General features: G+C 33.1%; 1 protein-coding gene and 1 long non-coding RNA gene across 2 annotated transcripts; one reads left to right on the plus strand and one right to left on the minus strand.

Annotated features, from left to right (window-relative positions):
* The first annotated feature begins 398 nt into the window (after window positions 1-398).
* On the plus strand, window positions 399-4,177 carry LOC128185817 (uncharacterized). Its single transcript, XM_052855485.1, has 3 exons — window positions 399-595; window positions 2,056-2,242; window positions 2,916-4,177. The coding sequence occupies exons 1-3, from the start codon at window positions 399-401 to the stop codon at window positions 3,567-3,569; spliced, it is 1,038 nt and encodes a 345-aa protein (XP_052711445.1). The 3' UTR covers window positions 3,570-4,177.
* Window positions 4,178-18,886: 14,709 nt separating this feature from the next.
* Window positions 18,887-20,474, minus strand: LOC128185988 (uncharacterized). The gene is made up of 3 exons (XR_008243871.1): window positions 20,113-20,474; window positions 19,423-19,478; window positions 18,887-19,248 (listed from the first exon to the last, which is right to left on the minus strand). It is a non-coding gene; the product is annotated as an uncharacterized LOC128185988 (long non-coding RNA).
* Between the last annotated feature and the right edge of the window lie 31 nt (window positions 20,475-20,505).

Here is a 20,505-nt window from a genome sequence, read left to right on the forward strand (position 1 = left end):
AAAAATTGACGTAACGTAAGAACGGAAGAGACTTTGTAGCTAAAAATTTAACATATTTGAGGCACAATAATGCTACATAATCCCTGAAGGTTTCGTGTAAATTTGTTGAAAACTTTTTGAGATATTAAGCTTTAAAAAAGTCAGAAAAATAAAGAAAAAGAAAAATAATAATAATAAAAAGAAACAATAGAATAACAAGAGGGTCTTCCGTTGGAAACGGAAGACCCTAAAAAAAAAGTTTCAATATACCATTAGGAACAGGAACAGGGCCGGGGGGGGGGGGGATGGGGGTAAGGACAAGCTGATGCACAGAACGAAGAACGATAACTCGTTTAATCATTACGCATGCGTTAACCCATGTTTGTGGACTTCCTGTAGACGCTATTATTCCCGCTAAAATGTCTGCCGCGAAGAAAGCAAGAGTTGAGGAAGAACCATCGGAAATTATGGGATACATTCACAATGTGTCCCCCATCAAGTTGTCAAGAAACAACAAGTACTTCAATGCAGTGTTTCAGGACCACGAGAAGTACAGCGATCTAGTTTGCTTTGTCCCAGAATACAACCAAATCTTGACGGAAATGCAGAAGGCAAAGTAAGCACTTTTTTATTGTCAGTAATTGCTCCGATGACATATTTTGTTACAAAACTTACTTAACGATGTGCATCTATCACTTGGTGATTTCGTTATCAACGAAAATCAGTAGTTAAGAGAGGATAATGGACGTAGTATACATAATCATGATTCTAGCAAGAGTTATTTCCCGTTGATTGCCAAATTTGTAAAAGTAAACAAACCCCCTTCCCCATATTTCATCAATCATTATTCAACCAATTTGATGAATTCGTCTTACTTGACAGTGAGGTAAACATTACATATTTTATTACCAATATGTGTTTACAAAAGATTTTTTGAATATATTACTTTAACAAATTTTGCGTTTTACCATACAGTACTCCGGTAATGTTGGTTGTTCGTATGTTCAATCTAAGCAAACTGGCATATCGCGGACCCATGCCATTTTTGACGCCGCCACGTAATTCATTCCAGTGTCATGTCCTTTTCTCTGCCAAAATAAATACACCCTACAGTGCACTGATTTTTTTTCTGCAAAACTAGCACCCTTCCTTTTGAATTGCATAAAAATAGCAACATAAAATTTGGGGAAAAAAATATTTATAGTAAATTAGAATACTGAGAAACTAACTAATGACAACAGTTTTTGTTTTTGTTCAGCATGTTTCTGGCAATTGTCCAAAGATTCATGCTCTGAAACTGCCTTTTAAATGCGCATAAGAAATAAGTTCCTTAAAGAATGAAACCTATTACAAGATTTTTATTCCATTTATTCAACTAAATTGTGTAAAAAAAACGACCCAACTTTGCCTCTCTGGTTTATGACAACTCATTGCATAAGTATATATTTGCTTATGAAGAAATGACAAATGAATATAATAAACATTAACTAAATATTATTTTACTTTATCGTTTACATTTTAATTGTAGACCGTGCCTGATAGAAATAAAGTTAGATATGTAAATTCATTTGTTATCAAGCACTGTCTCCAAATTAAATGAAAGCTATAAATAAACACGATAATCATTTGGTCAAGCATTTTAGATAGCACGTGTTGTGGATTTGTTTGTAAACAACCATACTATTGGTAATCTTGTTTCAAATGCAAATTGAAATAAATAAAACAATGTTTTATTATTATAATTAGGGACACACTGTTACTGTTTTCAAATTATTAACCTGTCAAATATGTTCAAAGACTGTTTAAAGCAGAAAGAAATTTTTTTCTGAATTTTGAAATTTCTTCAATTTTTGTATTTTTTAAATGATGGATCAATCTTCATATAATTTTAACAGGTTACAAATGTTGTCAAGTTCAATTGCTTTTCTAGATTATCACTGAAACTGAATTTAGATTAATTAATATGTTCAATATATACTTTAAACTACTTCAAACCAATTTGTTTTCTTCATTAAATAAAATTGTTTTATTTTTACCCCAAAGAAAGAATATTTAAAGTGCAAACATTTTTTTTAGGAGTCCAGTTTGTCTTGCAAAAGTTGACAAATCAATTAGTACAAGAAAGCCAGGTTTATATGACCTCAAAGTTACATCAGCCACTAGAATATCTGTTGCTTCTCATCAACTTGATTTCCGATACGAGCAACCAGAGGACAAAGTTCTAACCATTACAGAAGTAAAGGCCCTGCAAGCTTTTCAGAAGGTAAATTTCACAAATTAAATTAAATTTTTTAAATAAAAATATATCTTGAAATCAGGTACAGGTACACTTGCATTGTGTATTGTGCAACATGGTACTACAGTTTTTGTCTTCATAAAGAGCTCTGATAATGTGATTTATTTTTATTCAAATTGGAAATTTAAAAGTTATTGTAGGGCTAAGGCAGTATGTTAAAAATCTTGATTATTTTGGGTATGATGGAGCAATTTTTGACAGAGTTATAATCCTTGAACTTAGAAAAATTCCAGTTGTTTGCAGTTCTAGTTCATTTTCTGTGTGATTGTTTCCAACAAGGGGGGGGGGGGGGGGGGGGTGGGGATAAGCGTTTCACAAACGTCTCTTGTTTTCAATGCAACTTCAATTTTCTGTTATGTTACGGGTATATGGGAGGCATTCTAACTGTGGTAAGGGCATCCCAAGACACAGATTATTCTTACTAAGGAAAGTGTGGTAAAATTAATACAATTATTGCAGGCTTATAGCTTTGTTATCTAAATCTCAACAATACATTGTGTCAATGTATCTTTTTTGTAAATATCCGATATGCAATGTCAACCCGTGCACGCAGGGGTCAAAGTCTAGTTATATATAATTTAAAGATCTTAATAATTAATATTCAACATGTTCAACTGTTTACCTCTTGATTTTCAAACAGGTATCTGTGAAAGCCAAGATCATGAGTCAAAATGACCCGACACTCCAAACAATTAAATCTGGAGAAGTTATCCAAAAGCAATATTTAACAATAGCAGATGCAACAAACTCCATTCAGCTGTGTGCCTGGGATAAACATATTGAACAAATTCAGTTAGCAAAATGTTACACCTTCTGTAATGTGTCTTTAAGAAATTTTGACAACGTCAAATCCCTGACTACCTGCCCTGATACTAGAATTGATTTAGTTGATGATATTGGGCCAGTCAAGAATGTTGAAGTTGAGTCCGTTAGTCTTATTGAAACAATAACAGTTGATAGTGTTTCATGTGTGTCAATGACTCTTTGTGGCGTGTGCAACAAAGATGTGGGAACATATAACTCTAATGTTCCCACACTGAAATGCAAATTCTGCAATATGAGGCAAAACACTTCAAAATTGCAGAGCTCACTGAAAGCACAAATAAATTGTAAATTATCAGATGAGCCAACATTGCACAAGTTGTCAATTTCAAACGCAGTGCTAAAAAAATTCACCGACACAAACAAGATGCAATCACCTGATGACATTGAGGACTATTTGTTGTCAAAAAAATTGAAGGTCGAGATGACTCCTTCTAAGAGTCAAATTTTGAGAATTATTCAGGCGGTGTAAATTTATGTCACCCCAGACAGTCTTTTTAGGATTTTCTACTGATTAAAACCCAGTATGACAATGTAAACGATCATCAGGATTATAATATTGTATTGTTTAAGTAGTTCTTTAAACTATTTGTTTACTTCTTAACTACTTGTTAAAGTACATTTTGTTTTTCGCCCCTTCAGCCAAAAATGTTCATCTTTCGTTTTTCATTCAAGCTAATTTTGTTAAGGTACAAATCATGTGAGTATTATTCCAAATTTGAATTGGTCTATTATTAATATTCATATACTTCTTCATAAAAAAAACTGTGTGTACCAGTGATTTTTATGGCGTCGAGCGAAGCTCGAAAGCCATCTAGGGATCGTACGTCCGGAAGTTACATTTTTAGGAGCCAAACAACTCAAATGAGTGCAAAGTTTTCGTATGTGTTTGAAGAAAAATAGATGACTTACTTCATTTCGAGCAAAACTGTACGTCAACAAAACAAGTTTGCAGATTCGAAATGGTTGCCGTCTTTAAAAATGTTCACATTTTATTGAAAACAACATGTCTCGGTTTCAGCGGATGAATACATTAGCACCGAGACACATGCGATAGCTGGGCTTACATACTCAATTTGGTTATGAAATGTCTATGAGTATTTTTGGCAAAATATTGCATATAGGGTACCCTCATTGTACGGATAAGTCCTCCTACAGTTTTCAAAATAGGAAGTTGTTCTTTTCCAGATCAATTATAAATATATCAGAGGTATGCATATTGCTAGGATTTTGATTTTCGATAATTTATGAAAAAAATACCAGCTTTTGAACTTGGTCATTTTTTGGCAAAATATTGCATATAGGGTACCCTCGTTGTACGGATAACTCCTCCTACAGTTCTCATGATAGGAAATTTTTCTTTTGCAGATCAGTTATACATATATCAGAGGTGTGCTTATTGCTAGGATTTTGGTTACTGATAATTTATGAAAAAATACCAGCTTTTGAATTTAGTCATTTTTTGGCAAAATATTGCATATAGCGTACCCTCATTGTACGGATATCTCCTCTTACAGTTTTCAAGATAAGAAGTTGTTCTTTTGCAGATCAATTTAACATATATCAGAGGTGTGCATATTGCTAGGATTTTGATTACTGATAATTTGTGAAAAAAATACCAGCTTTTGGAGTTAGTCAATTTTTAGCAAAATATTGCATATAGGGTAACCTCATTGTACGGATAATTATTCCTACAGTTTTATAGATAAAGAGTTGTTCTTTTGCAGATTAATTGTACATGTATCAGAGGTGTGCATATTTCTAGGATTTTTATTTCTAATTTTTTATGAAAAAAATACCAGCTTTTGAACTAAGTCTTTTTTAGCAAAATATTGCATATGGGGTACTTTATTTTACTGGATATGGGTTGACATGTATTATTGATACAGTTCACATATAAAAAGAAAACCCGGTTAGCTGTCACATTGACAGCTTTTCACTTGTTTAAAAAATTATTTATGTTTTTACTTTTCAAATTAACTTTAACTCGACGCCATTGTGGCCCTTCAGGCCTTTGATTTTTAAATCTTATTATTAAGTAAAAGTTCAACTTCAGATGAAAAAAATTCTTTATTGACATTTAGAGTCATTAGAATTAGTGTATTATAGAATTTTGCCATTGTTAATATTATTTGTGTTGCCTTTATTTCTATGAATAATATGTTTTGAACTTGTGTTATTGAAAAAATATGTCAACCTCTTGTAACGATTATGATAATACTTTTTAATGTCAATGCTTAAAATTTTGCTCTTATTCAGGTGTGCAAAAGCTCCATTCAAAATTAAATGTATGTTTTTTTTACTCTCGTACTTTGTTCTTGCAAGTAATTCGTTCTAATTGTGGAAAAGCAATATCAATGTATGTTAATTTTGGAGCAAAAAAAAAATTAAATACAAAACAATATTTGTCTTCATGTACATCATCCACTTGCATCTGCCCAAGATTGTGGATGATATATTTTTGAGTGCAACACATTTTTAGAAGCTTTTTCCTTGCCTTAATTTACAAGTTACTTTGAATGTTTGTTAATTACAGATATTTTTAAAACTTGTGAATACACGTTTTTTTCCTAGCAGTGCTTAAAACTAAGACTGTTATTTTATCTGTATTACTATTTTAGACAAGTAGGTTTTAGTTTTTTCTTCTTATGTTCACCAAGATATGGTTATAATTTAAAGGCTACAAAAGGAAGACTACTAGTTTTGAAAAAAATGCCTTATGGCATATTTGTTTTATTTATAGTTTTTTAATGAAAATTTAAAAATGTCTGGTTGAAAGTAGTTTAGAGCAAATTTGTTTGTATTTCACAACAGTAGTTATTTTTTGACGTAGTTTACTTTTTTTTTGTGTGTGTGTGTTTCTATTTCACCCTTCAAAAACATCTTTTTCTTCAACAGCAGTAGTTTTACAATGTACAAGATGTCTTTCTCCTAACATATTTTCCATAAAGGTAATCTTTTGTTTAAGTATCAAATACTAGTTTACAGAAAAGCAAGTTCTGTAAAAAATTGTTGTTCAAACAATTTAATTTTTTTGTAAGGGTGTTTAATTGAAAATAAAGTTGAAAATTTAAACTATTTCGTCGTAATTTATTTGTGATACATTCCACAAGGTTATTAGCCCCTCGCACAACTTGTTGTAAAGGGGTTATAGCATCACTGTTGTGCATATGTCTGTGTATGTATATGTGTCCATTTCAGCCTTTTTAGCAAACTTCAAAGAAAACCCTCCCATAAATGTGTATCAAACTTTGTACGCTTCATAAGCATGTTTAAAGGACAAACCCTATTTATTTTCAAGGAATATTATATCCTTTTTTTCATTTAAATTGTAACACTTAAGAAATTTTATGTACGACTTCCAGTTCGTGAAAGTCAACAATTTAAATCAACAACTTGATATTCTGTCGGATGTAAGCCCTAAAAAAAATAGAAAAAAATTGACAAATGAGGAGTTGAAAGGTTACCAAAGTGAAAACCTGAATCAAGAAAAGATTAAGTTCACCTAATTTAATTGAAACAAACAGCCGTCTGAGCCAAATTTCAGGCTATGAATTGGGTTAAAATTTCCACATGTTAACTCGAATTTTCTCATAGAGCAGACTAAAAATCGCCACATCTTGGCTACGTTTCATTTTCAATATGAAACTTTTGCCTACAATGCGTAATATATGTCACTGGATAAGGAGAATTTATTAAACTATATGACTAAAGTTTTACACGTTTGTGGTGTGTTTTTGCTAGTAATGAGACGAATTGTAAAACCATGTAAATGCACCCAACCCGAATGAATACACACAGACCATATGGAAATACTAATAAAAACAATATTTTAAATCTTCTTATCAAGAACCACTTGGCCAGGAAAGATGAAACTCATAGTGAAGTATTCTCAGGTGGTGTAGATTCAAGTTTGTTCAAATCATGACCCCTGGGGCAAGGGCAGGGCTGTAATGGATGAGTAAATTTTACATACGAATACATCAGAAAACCTTTAAACTTTAAAAATCTTCTCCAGTTCCCATAAGTAACAGAGCTGTGATTAGTTACATCTATATGCAAGGAACTTTATGTAGTGCGCATTCAATTTTGTCTAGTTTATGGCCGTACGAAATGATATCAACAGATTAGGTTTACCTTCGTTTATTTTTTTTTTCGATCGGGCGCGGTATACCAAATAAATGAAAACGAGGCTCGCTTCCTTCAGTCATTTTTGATGTGGACGGTGAAGAAGTAACTGAAGTTTAGTGTTTACACGGATCTGAAACAAAAGTATTCATTGCTGATTGTTGTTTTCATTCTGTAAGGTTTGAATAGTTAAGGATTTAGCTGAATAATTACAACCTTGCGTATATTTCCTTATGCAGCAGTAATTTGTTATTATGCAGTGTTTAAGCTCGATCATGCGATCATGCTGCGCAGTTGAAGTCTCTCGGAATAAAGTCACACGGAGAAAAACAACTCCATTTAGATACTGCTAATATGTAAACGGTGTGACCGATGGACCGAGCGCAGATTTACCACAGTGCAGTTTGATTTTTGTAGAATAAAATTTATTTGAAACGCACACAGTAAGATCCGCCTGGTTGCCTACTCAAATCATTAGCCAAAGTTTTACTAAACGTCGCGTGCTCAGTCTACATTGTGACGTCATATTTCAGACGTAAAACGTTCAAGTTTTGTCTTCGGAAATAGCCGAAGAGAGTAACGTTATTCCGAACTATTTTTTATTTCTTCTTTCATTGTTTATCAATTTAATTCATATGAATGCCGCTGTAATAAAATTAAATACTTTATTCGGTATCTAAAAGATCAGTTCCTTGACCTTAATGTTTTGATTTTCCATCTGATAATTTGATAAGACAAACATAGAACATGTCGTGTTTTTTGATTGAAGCACTATTGAAAATTATCTGGTTTCCTTTTTAATTTCTTTTAATTCGAATTACCTTCTATTGAAACACTGGAACTTATTTAATCGAGTTTAGGGGCAACAAACATCGATAAGTACTGATCAATCAATGATCGAACTAACTTTTTAAAACAAAATGGCTGCCAAGATGGTGGCGCCCAGGGCTGGAAGAAACTTTTTTTGGCCTTAGTACCCCTGATTCAACTTTCATTTTTCACTGATTTTCTTATATATACGTGTTACCATTAATCCTCGCTTTGCGAGGCAGGCTTTGCCCGCCTCTCGCTGCGCTCGGTATTATTTTTCTAGTGTTGAAGAAGATTGAGAAGATGATCTATTTTTAAATTTACTTAGTAGAAGGAAGAGTAATAGTTTGTCATTGTACAATACAAAAATAGACGAATTTTACATCCCTAAGAGTTATCTCCCGTTGTCAGCGTTTCGCTCCTTTTCCCACTGTCTCTGTCCTTTGTAAGTTACGTGTTAATATTTTTAATCTTCAAACGTTATCGGACAATTTCAATCTGTACCTGTATTGCCAGGGTATAGGGTAACATGTAAATTATGAACATATTCATACAGATTTAATTACTAAGATACTGACCTATAAAGTTGGTAAGGTTATAGAGGGAAAACAGTGCCTTACGCCGGTTGACCCTGGATAGTCCCCACAAAGGGAAATAACTTTTGTAAATATGAAAGTCGTCTACAGGGACAACTCTTGCATATAGGCAGACCTGTCATCAGAACATGTTTATAAAGCATAACTTATTGTTAGTAAAAGTAGCAGTACAAAGTGTTTATCGAAGTTTGCAGAAAGGAAACTATATAAATTGTGATTTTGTGTCAATCGCGGAGATGAGAAATATCACCTACACAGGTTCCTGACAATTGGCTAAAATATAGCTTAGTAGTGTGTGTAAAATGATAAAAAAAAAAGACAACAGTAGAATAAAAAGACTATAGATTTACATGCAGTTTATTATAAAAAATTGTGTTATGGTCATTTTTTATTTAAAAATAAATTAATAGGAAGGTGTTATTTTCATGCCATATGATTTTACCATTCTGCATTTTATATTGCACTTGTTCTTTGTTTTATATTGTACTTATTTTTTTTACCATGTAAAGTACTTTAGGGTAATTAGATAATTAGATAAGGTGCTATATGATACTAGAATAGTAATAATGACTATGTGGTTTATATAATTAGCAGTCTGATTTAAGTTCTAGTGATGGGAAATCGAAAAGAAATTAGAATCAATTATATCAGTAATATTCGGCTGGGCATAATTGATTAGTAATGAATTATAATCGAAATTTTTAATTCAAATAAAATAAACACAGAAAAGTTAAACTTATTCATAAATGTTTATTATTTTTTCTTTTCGTAATTGAAAGTTGGAAATAATATTTAGTTAACTTTAAACAATATATCATGATATATTGAAACAGAATGGGAATTAATATTTTTTAAAAATTGCATTCAATGGGTAAAGTACTGATATTAGTCCCATCTTTCATTAGAATAACTACATGTATTTATTTCGGTTTAAAAGTAGTTATCCAGAAATAAGACTTGTATTTTTCATTAATATGTTTTACGGTGTGACCGTTTGGGCGAGCGCAGTGGTACCTTAAAAAATACACCTGAAATGTTGATCTGCCACTTCAAACGCAAGTCGCATGAGACATCTAGATCATTATGTCACATGAGAGATCGTCAGGGTTAACGGAAACAGCAGAGCGTCTAGTTGAAACTAATAGACCTAGTGCAATTTTTGTTGAAAGAAATTTCAGAGTTATTTTTTGTTTCTTTTTAAGATTTCTACATACTGAAAGACAGTGAAAGTCTTTTATGCCTTATGTTATTATTTATTGGCGCAAAGGGTATTGGGTAGCAAAGGAATTCTGGGAAGCTGTCACAACAAAATTTGCTTGACATATGTACAGATTTCATTCCAAATTTCCTCTGTTCTTACACGTTAGTCTATTTAGCTTGCTTTGTGACCTTTGCTGCGCTTGCTATAATTACATTTAAGGGTTGTCTAGACTAAAAATGTTTTCTTTTGTATAGTAAAACCTTGCACTGGCTTGCAGTATAGTCCCATTTCCTGTTATTAGTCTGACCCTATATTCAATCCTGGCGATATAAAATTTAATAAAAAATTTAGTGTTCATTCAGGGCCTTGATATGTTTCAACCATTCTTAACCTAGAAGAGGTGATCATTTTTGACGGAGGTAAAGTATTCATAAAATGGTTTTTTTAGCATTTAACAAGTTCTTAATAGGTTTCTTAGCTTTAATTGTGACCCATATGGGGCTTAGTTTCTTTGTTGAACTTTGTCTAATTGCTAGCACTCTCGAGCGCTGGCAACAGTTAGTCTGTTTCACTGAAATACCAATGCTCGACTCCATAGTAGGGGATTCTGGGAAAACTGTACTGTGTAGGTTAGATACACTGTACCAGTTGAATTTCGTTTTATCATCTTCACATGAAGTTTTGTGTTTTATTATAAATGGCAAGATTAACATTTACTCTAGCTTAGGTCTTATAATGCCAAGTATTTATAAATATTATAATAATAAATAGCTAACTTTAACAATCTCGAATATGTTTTCCGAGCTTGCCAGAGGCCCGAGAAGATACGATTGCTACAAAACAGTACAAATGGTTATGGAAAATTTTCACCTCGAAATTAAAATAACAGTAGATGCATAATGATTAAGGCACAGTCAATGAGCTATGTCATTGCCAATGTGAAGCCCACTCTAGATTTACAATTCTAAATAGAGACCCCACTCCACCACTGTGTTTTCCTATTGTTTATTAATCGATTCATTTAAACCAATGTTTTAGAAATCTGCTTCTGTATTTTATAATGGCCACAGCGCTAGCTCACCTATCATTTTAAAAGATAAACTTGTTAATATTTATGACAGTGAAACCCTTGTGGCGATCACAATTTGTTTTATTGTTATAATTATTTCAGAACTTTATACCTGATTACTTCTCGAAAATGTTATTTTGCATTCTTTATATGGTGTTACACTATTAAGCCTTTGTTTACTACATCTAATAAATTCAACTTTCTGAAAAACCATATTTATGACAAAATAGAAATATTTTCTTCCTTTGTAGACATCCCTTGCATCAGAATTAAGATACATAAATTCGGAAATTCCTGAGCCGTTTAAATAAAAACAAATATAAAATCATTCTGATAGTCTAAGGTTACAAAGACAAATGTAGTTACTATGGATTACACACATTTGCAAATAGTTGTGATGAAGAGGGTGTACTGTTTTACACAAGTGTGTGTGTCTGTCGCAAAATTTTTCAAACTTTAATTTACAAATTTTTTCCTTGCAGATTTATGAGTTACAATTCATCTTAGATGCTGATAAAAATAATGTAATTCAAAGGAATTGATTTAAAGACCCTCTCACACAATTTTTTTGGACATCGAGAAAAATATATTGTATAAAGGAGTTAATATTGAGCTTAGTTATCTAATTTTAACTGTATGGTGTGTGGCATTTACCCCCAGGAAAAATGTTCAAAGACAACACAGTATCAGTGAAAAGAAATCACTGTTAATTACTTCAATAGAGAGAATACATGTGAATAACAGGTTCAGTCAATTTATCATGGCCTTTTAAAATGTTAAGAATACTTGAATTAGTTACAATTTGAGTAATATATTGCAAATTTCTATTTTTTATAATTTAGATCTAAGGGCAGATCACTACTGCAGGAAAATAGCTTAGAATCAGAACTCTTTAGTGTGCAGTGTAGAGAGCGTTCTTAATCTTTCATTTTAAAGAAATTTCAAAGTATTAAATGCTACCAAATTATAACACATGTTAGAGGAATATTTAGAGGAAATGGCAGAATTAAAAGGTTTTGACCAAAATAGCCAAATTTTAACAATACTGACTTTGTAATTTCTCATATGAGTTATGAAAAAATAAAGATGCATGTGGTGGCATAACATAGAAAAACTTGAAATGGCTTAAACGGTTGCTTTTATAATTTTGACTGCAGGTTAACCACAATACCAATGTACACACAGTCCTCAATAAACAAAAAAAAATTATATAAAATTTTATGAAATACCATAATGGTTAGATATGTAATTTGGATTATTGCACAAAAGCTATGCCAGTAAATGTTGTATACATTTATACAGTACATATAATTTCTTGAATTGTGTGACACATGTTCAAGGTAAGTCTTGTGTGAAAATGGTATACAAATTGCATGTAACTTGCGTCTCTCTTAAAATGATTGATTGTATGTTATTTAAAAACCCTCTGAATTTCTCACTCATATAAGACGCCAGTACTTGCAGGTGGAGATCTAAAAATTTTGTCCTATACTTGGCACTCGGGGCTATTGAGCAGTGAGGGATCTTTTTCATGCCAGCATTTTCAGAGACACAGGACCTCTGTTGTTACGGTCTTGTCCAAAGGACCAGTCTCCACATCCCACAGTGGGGTTCGAATCAACGAACAAAGGATAAACTCCTTAGTTTGTGTCTCTAGAGCAGACGCTCTGTGCCACACAAGTGACCTCTTTAAATCAATGTTGTCATATGTGTTGCCTGTAATTTTGAATTTACTTTCAGGGTTTAATTTTTTTCAACTTTCTGCTTTCCTAAATTTGATTTGTGCTACAAACTTAAAATAAGTATATATTTTTAAAAGTATCTGCATTGTAGTTTCCAACAACTGCTCTCTAATCTGAAGGTGTCTGATGACAGCATTATTATTTTTAGAAAGTGTGTTAGAATCAAGTGAAGGCTATGCTGATCCTTATTATTTAGTATAAATTATAACATTGTTATATTTTTTGTAGATCACAGAATGCCTAGGAAGAAGAGCTGGAAGAAAACTGCTGTAAAAAAGAATACATGTAAGGCAGATGTGGGTGACAAGTACCCCACAGATGTTGGCCACGTCCAACTGTCTGTGCCTCTGGGTGTAGGCCACGTCCTATCACCTATGACATCTGTACCGGCAGGGGTGATCTCTACCACCCCTGTGACAGTGGTCTCTGCGGCTCTCCCTGAGACCACTTTGACTCAAACTATGCCTCAAATGTTGCCTCAAAAGTTGCCTCAAATGATTACTCAGAATTCCTCTCAGTTGCTTACTCAGAATATCTCTCAGATTACAACTAAGAATATTACTCCGTTTGTAATGAACAATATACCAAATGAAACAACACATGCACTGCAAGGTAATTGTATGCATCAGAATTCAGATAATGTGGTGTTTGGATCTTTCCATCAGGGAAGCATGAGGTTTTCATCATTTTCAAGAGGTAATCAGTGTACATGCAATTCACTTATGATGTTGTCAAATTCATATGAAAATTTTTCATTTACTAGTTCCTTTTTAGATCAGACTCTGCTCAAGGGAGATAATTTGTACAACACGGTTGTTGGGAATCTTCAGAGTGTTGGAAAACTTAAAAGTAGATTACTGATGTTTGATGAATTACCAATTCATATTGATTCTGGTGAAAATCACCATATGGTTGATAAGTTTGATACATTGTTTGGCTTATTAGTTACAGATGATAAGAGAAATCAAATTCAAACTCTACATGAATGTCTGCAACAAGCATTGGGATTATCTAGGTACGTTTTAATAATGATTGGCTCAATATGTTCAGCACTGTACAAAGATTCAGACAATGATTTTTATTTTTTTGACTCGCATTCTCATGGGGAAAATGGTTTGTCTGAATGTGATGGAAAGTCTCTGATGAGACACAGTTGCTGCTTAAATGATTTATTAGGATTTCTGTATGCAATGTATGAAAGTATGCACATTGAATTTGCAACTGAATTTGAAGTGATGCCTGTCTCTTTCCGTACACTTATTCATAGCTTCCCTACAAATAATCAAAGTACACATCAATATTATAGATTAGATCAGTTAACAACGACTGCTCTCACAAACAAACAATCTGATGGCACCAATACTGGTCACTTAAAAACAACAGCAATAAAGAAAGATAAAAAGTATTACATGAGAGAATATATGAGAAACAAGAGACAGGATCCAGAGTTCAAAGACAAGGAAAGGGACAGTATGAGAAACAAGAGACAAGATCCAGAGTTTAAAAGCAAGGAAATGGACAGTAAAAGAAACAAAAGACAAGATCCAGAGTTTAAAGACAAGGAAAGGGACAGTATGAGAAACAAGAGACAAGATCCAGAGTTTAAAAGCAAGGAAATGGACAGTAAAAGAAACAAAAGACAAGATCCAGAGTTTAAAAGCAAGGAAAGGGACAGTAAAAGAAGCAAGAGACAGGATCCAGAGTTTAAAGACAATGAAAGAGACCGTATGAGAAACAAACGACAAGATCCAGAGATTAAAAGCAGTCTAACCAGTTAGAAAAAGAGAGATTGAAGATGAAAGAAAAGAGAAAAAATGAACACTATAGAACATTAGAAAATATTGCTGCAAAACAATCAAAAGCACACTCACGGGAGAATTTGGACTATATTGAAACTGAAAAACAAAGATACAGAAAAAGTAAATTTGGAGTTGATGCAATTGAGTGTGTTGACAATTTTCACAACAATGTAAGATTGGGTCCAGTGTTTGTATGCACATGTTGCCAACAGACATGGTTTCAGGAAAGTGTTTCAAATGTAGATAATATTTTGTTGGATGCTGAAATCAAAAGTATGTATTTTACTAATACAAAGTCTGTAAACGAGCAGGAATGGATATGCAACACATGCAATTCAAGTTTAAAAGAAAGTCGAACTCCAAAACTCTCTATTGCAAATGGAATGATATGGATTCAAAAACCAAGTGAATTGAATCTGTTACCATTGGAAGAAAGACTCGTATCCTTAAGAATTCCCTTCATGCAGATTAGAGAATTACCAAGAGGAGGACAGTATTCTGTAAAAGGAAATGTGCCAGTTGACATTCAACCAACAATCAATAGTCTTCCAAGGAGACTTGATGAAAATATTACAATACCTGTGAAGTTAAAAAGAAAACTATCTTTTCAGCACTCTTATTGTCATGAAAATATCCGACCTACAAAGGTTCTGATTGCTTTACATTGGTTAATGAAAAACAGTGAATATTATAAGAATTCAAACATAAACATAGATGACAACTGGTTCCATGAGGTCACCAAATCTGCAAGCGAATTAATGAGAGAGTTTATAGAGGGTCACACCAATGAAGATTCAGCAATGCATGACCAATCAGATGGATCAGACTCTGATGAATTCTGTGAAGTTGATAGTGATAAGGATGGAAATCGTGATACTCTATTAGACAGTGACTCATATGACATGAACCAGATCTTCACGTTTGCTCCAGGAGAGGGACAGCGTCCAATTAGTTTGTATCAAGATCAAATGGCTGAGTATTTGTCATTTCCAACAATATTTTGTGGTGAAGGAAGAGTAGAAAACGATCAGCGTCAAGTACCTCTTTCATATGCTGATATTGCCAAGTGGGAATTACGAAGTGCTGATAGACGTGCTGCACAGTCGGTACCAAATTTGTTTTTCAAATTGAAAAAGATTCAACTAAAACAGGTAACAGACAAATGCAATTTAGCCCTTAGGAAGTGCAAAACAAAGGGGAAAACCTTTACTGCAAATGAAATAAGAAATCCTGATCAAATCAGTGACATTGTTAGACACAATGAAGGATTTTATGTTTTCAAACAATTGAGAAATTCTCCTCCTTATCTTGAAACAAGAAAGAAAGATGTTTTTGCAATGATACGACAACTTGGTCTACCAACTTGGTTTATGTCCTTTTCTGCTGCAGATACACGTTGGAATGATCTGATCAGAGCACTAGGAGTTTTAAACAATGGCAAAGAGTACACAGATTCTGAAATTCAGAGCATGACATGGACTGAAAAGTCAAAGTTAGTTCAGAAAGACCCAATTACATGTACAAGATATTTTGATCATCGTTTTCGAACTTTTTTAAATACTGTGCTTAAGAGTGATCATCATCCTATTGGCAAGATACAGGACTTTTTCTATAGTGTTGAATTTCAACAAAGGGGATCACCACATGTTCACATGATTGTTTGGATTGAAAATGCTCCGAAATACTTAGAAAATGAAAACAAGGAAATTGTTGCATTTGTTGACAGCTACTTGAAGTGTGAAAGGAATACAGAAGACAATTTGATAGAATTGCAAGTTCATAAACACTCACAAACATGCAAAAAAAAGAAAGGCTGTTTGCAGATTTGGATTTCCACTTCCCCCACTCAAAGCTACTATGATATTGGAACCTTTGGACAGTGACATTGAGAAATACAAAAAATTGTATAAGACTATGCAAGACAAAGTGAATGCCTTTAAAAATGGATGTGACATCAGCTGCACTTTCCAAGACTTTTTGCAGAATGTACTACAACTATCCGAAGATGATTATATAAAATGCATCACAAGTTCTTTGAGAACACCCAAGGTATTTTTAAAACGTAAACCCTGTGACTTGAGAGTGAATGCTTACAACAGTACTCCTCTTCATGGATGGGCAGCAAACATCGATATTCAGTATGTTTTGGATCCATATGCTTGTGCAATGTACATTGTCTCATACATAAGTAAATCCCAAAGGGGCATGAGTGATCTGCTGAGTAGAGCTGCAAAAGAAGCAAGAGATGGCAATCTTGACATTAAGAGACAAGTTAGACATATTGGAAATCAATTTCTTAACAGTGTTGAAATTGGAGCACAAGAAGCAGCATATCTAGTTTTGCAAATGCCCCTTACAAAAGTATCAAGAGATGTAATGTTTATAAACACATCTCCAGTTGATGACCGTGTAATACTTGTCAAACCTGATTCAGAACTTCAAAAGTTGAATGCTAATTCCACAGACATAGAATGCAGTAACATAGTCAAAAGATATGCAAAACGTCCAAAACAACTTGAAAACTGGTGTTTAGCTGACTATGTGTCACAGTTAAATGTAGTTTTCCCAAAGGAAAGTATAACTGACCTATCTGAAATGGAAACAAATGATGATGAGAGACACCAGTCAGAAAATGAAGATAGTGGATCTGATACTGAGGGTGAATTTAAAGACGACAGCACATTAGTTGTGTTGAGAAATGGAATTAAAATTAAGCGCAGAAAAACACCAAGAGTTATACGATATGTGCGCTATAGCTTAAAGACAAACCCAGAAAATTACTATAGAGAAAAACTAATGCTGTTCACTCCATGGCGAAATGAAACTTCTGATCTTCTGTGTGGACATCAGAGCTTTGAGCAATCATTTAACCAGAAAAAAAATTTCTTAGCTAAGAAAATCAAACAGTATGAACATAATGCTGATATGCTTGAGCAGGCAGAACAGATGGCGCAGGATGATTTGACAGAAGCATATGATGAATTAGCTCCTGGTGCTCAACAAACTGATGCAGATGATGAATATGAAGGAACTGTTGACTCTGAAACATTTGTTCACTTTAATCCAGAAAGGCCAATTGAACAGAGAGAGTATGATATAGGAAGTGATGTTGGAATTCCATCAACAAGACAACTGAATGAGCAGAGTTCTGTTAGATTACCTGATGATGAGTATTTAAAGCTTGTAGCCAGTTTAAATTTGAAGCAACGAGAATTCTTCAATCATGTTATGCAATGGATCAAGTCTAAACAGGAACCTATTCATGCATATCTGTCAGGAGGTGCAGGAGTTGGAAAGTCGGTGTTAATCAGAGCGCTTTATCAAGCTTTACATCGGTATTTAGAATCCAGATGATATACGAATTCTTCTTTGTGCATACACTGGAAAAGCTGCATTTAACATTGGTGGTCAAACAATTGCTTCTGCATTTCACCAGAAAATTAACCAAAGGCAGCAAAACATGCATTGTGATGAACTCAACACATTTAGAACTAAGTATAGAAATTTGTCAGTAGTCATCATCGATGAACTTTCAATGGTTGGCAACGCAAAGTTGGAATTTATAAATGACAGACTTCAGCTTCTTACTGGTTTGAAGAGGCCGTTTGGAGACATTAGTATTATTGCTGTTGGAGATTTCTTTCAACTTAAACCAATCCTCAGCTATGTTAAGGGCGTCCATACAAAAATAGCGATATTTATCACATAAAATGTTAGCCTTTGAACAATCTTGGTATTCTACTCCAAACATTTGTTAAACAAAGTGATATTTTATCGATTATACAAATTAAATAATTTGTTATCGGATGAGCAATTTTTGAGTCTCTTGGGAATACCCTGTCACGCAATACTGCTAAAAATAGATGAACCAGGAATAATACGAAAAAATGCAAAGTGCAAGGGCATAACATAAACAAATATAGTTATTTCTGTTTCTAACTTGTAAAATGAACCTTTAAAATTTCGAAAAGTGCTGGGAGCTTAAAATATTCAAGTAAGAACAATTATTAAATTCAATGTAAACAGTGTATGAACAGCAATTTACTGGGATTTCCCGCAATTAACGCTTATTCATATGAAATGAGTACCGACTTCATACAGCTCCCAGCACTTTTTGATATAATAGGGATACAATGGTAAGACATGGAAATTTTCAATATATTTGATCAAGTGTATGCCCTTGCACTACTGCATTTTATCTGACCCACTTCACTTTCAGCGTCATTTGCGTGAAATTCAAACGCAACACTGACTAAGATCATGATTTTTATTTTCATTCTTAAAATAATTTAACGCTGTGAATTTCACTAAAATAATGTTAAAATGTTGTTTCTGTTCACACCAATCATCATTATAAAATTGTTGAAATTGGAAAAAAACAATTTCATCAGTTGCCTTTATTTGGGGGGGGGGGGGGGGGGGGGGGGGTATGTGTTGAGTTTGTAATTTACACATTTATGTTTCATAATAATTTATGTTACTATGCTGGTGAATAAATTCTTTTAATGTATAATCAGGTTTACTTGTAATCATAATTGATATTTTAGTACTAATTAAAGAAAGCAAGAAGAAACAATATATATCAAAATTATCAAGAATTTATTTTGATAATCAACTTTACAAATACTATAGAGATTGCTTTTCTGTGACAAACTGTTCAACAAGACTAGTGTTTTCTGATTTTTAGTATTTTTTAGTCATTATGTGTAATTTATGGAAATTGACAATTCTTCTTGCACACTACATGTTCTTCTCTTCTGTCTTTTTGATATTTGGAGGTAGTCCAGTTGATAAGAAAACCAATACCTGAAATGATGAATATATATCAATTTCAAATTTCATTTCAATAGATATCAATGCAAATTATTATAATAGGTTACATTAGTATGATTATCAATATGATATTAAAAAACAACCAACTATGCATGAAGTTGAAGTTAGTGAGTAAAAGAAATATTTATATACATTTGTAGTACCTACTTTTTATCAACATCCCAAGAAGTGTTTTCAGTGGACCATCTACTGCCTAAGTAACCCTGAAAATGAATAATGTGTCATAATTAGCAAGCTATTGTGTTAAAGATAACATGAACATGAAACATTACTCTATTATTGGGCATATTAATGGCGGTTTCAATTTCAGTGATATTACAACAGGCATAATCAAATGTTTATTTTTTTAAAATGAGTGGAAATTCAGTTTGAACACACTTTAATTTTGTCTTAAATAAAATTAATTAGATCTTCATAAAAGAAGGCTGAATAAAATAACACATTTCGATTTACTTAAACAACATTACAATCTTGTCTATAATCATTCCAGATCCTCACAGTAATCTTTGTAGTGCTAGCACATACAGTGTTTGGCCATGGCCTTTTTAATGTGTACTTTGAACATTGAGGAAATGCGATCTAATATTATCGCGATATGAGACCAGTACAAAGCTACAATGAGTCTCAACGCTCTCTATGATCAAAACTAGCGAAACGCAGAACAATTACTTTGCCTGACTGAGTCACCAAACTGATGTTTGAACACAATATTACATGAAAAACAAATGTAAACAAGTAAACAAAATCGCAGCCGAGGAATTTCACTTCGTTTCCGTTCCATCCAACAATATTAAATAATATAAAACAATATCTAGGGGAGGTACAGATAATTCCTACCTTGTTTAGTTGAATCCTATGCCGATTTCTGTCCACGCTGGTTGTAAACGAGTTAAATTCCGAGATATATCATTGAAGTCCACATGTTTATTCTGATCACAGCTGCAAGCGCCGATGTGACGTAGTCAGCCTCGACACGTCATCAGACGACTTAGGAATTTCATGATTTCGCGAGATATAAAGAATAGTTTATGATTTTATTTCAGTACACCTTTCTTGAACCATTCAAACCCAATAATTAATCATATTCATTTTGGTAGATGTTTGTAAATTACCGAAATACCCATATCTCGTAAAATCTCATGAATAAGGGGCGGGGCTTATGCAAATTTTTCTAAATTTCACGTGGTAGAATTCTTAGACCTTCCTTAACATAGCTGAGTCATGGATGGC

The sequence above is a fragment of the Crassostrea angulata genome, chromosome 5, assembly GCF_025612915.1.
Source record: "Crassostrea angulata isolate pt1a10 chromosome 5, ASM2561291v2, whole genome shotgun sequence".
Classification (NCBI taxonomy): Eukaryota; Metazoa; Mollusca; class Bivalvia; order Ostreida; family Ostreidae; genus Magallana; species Magallana angulata.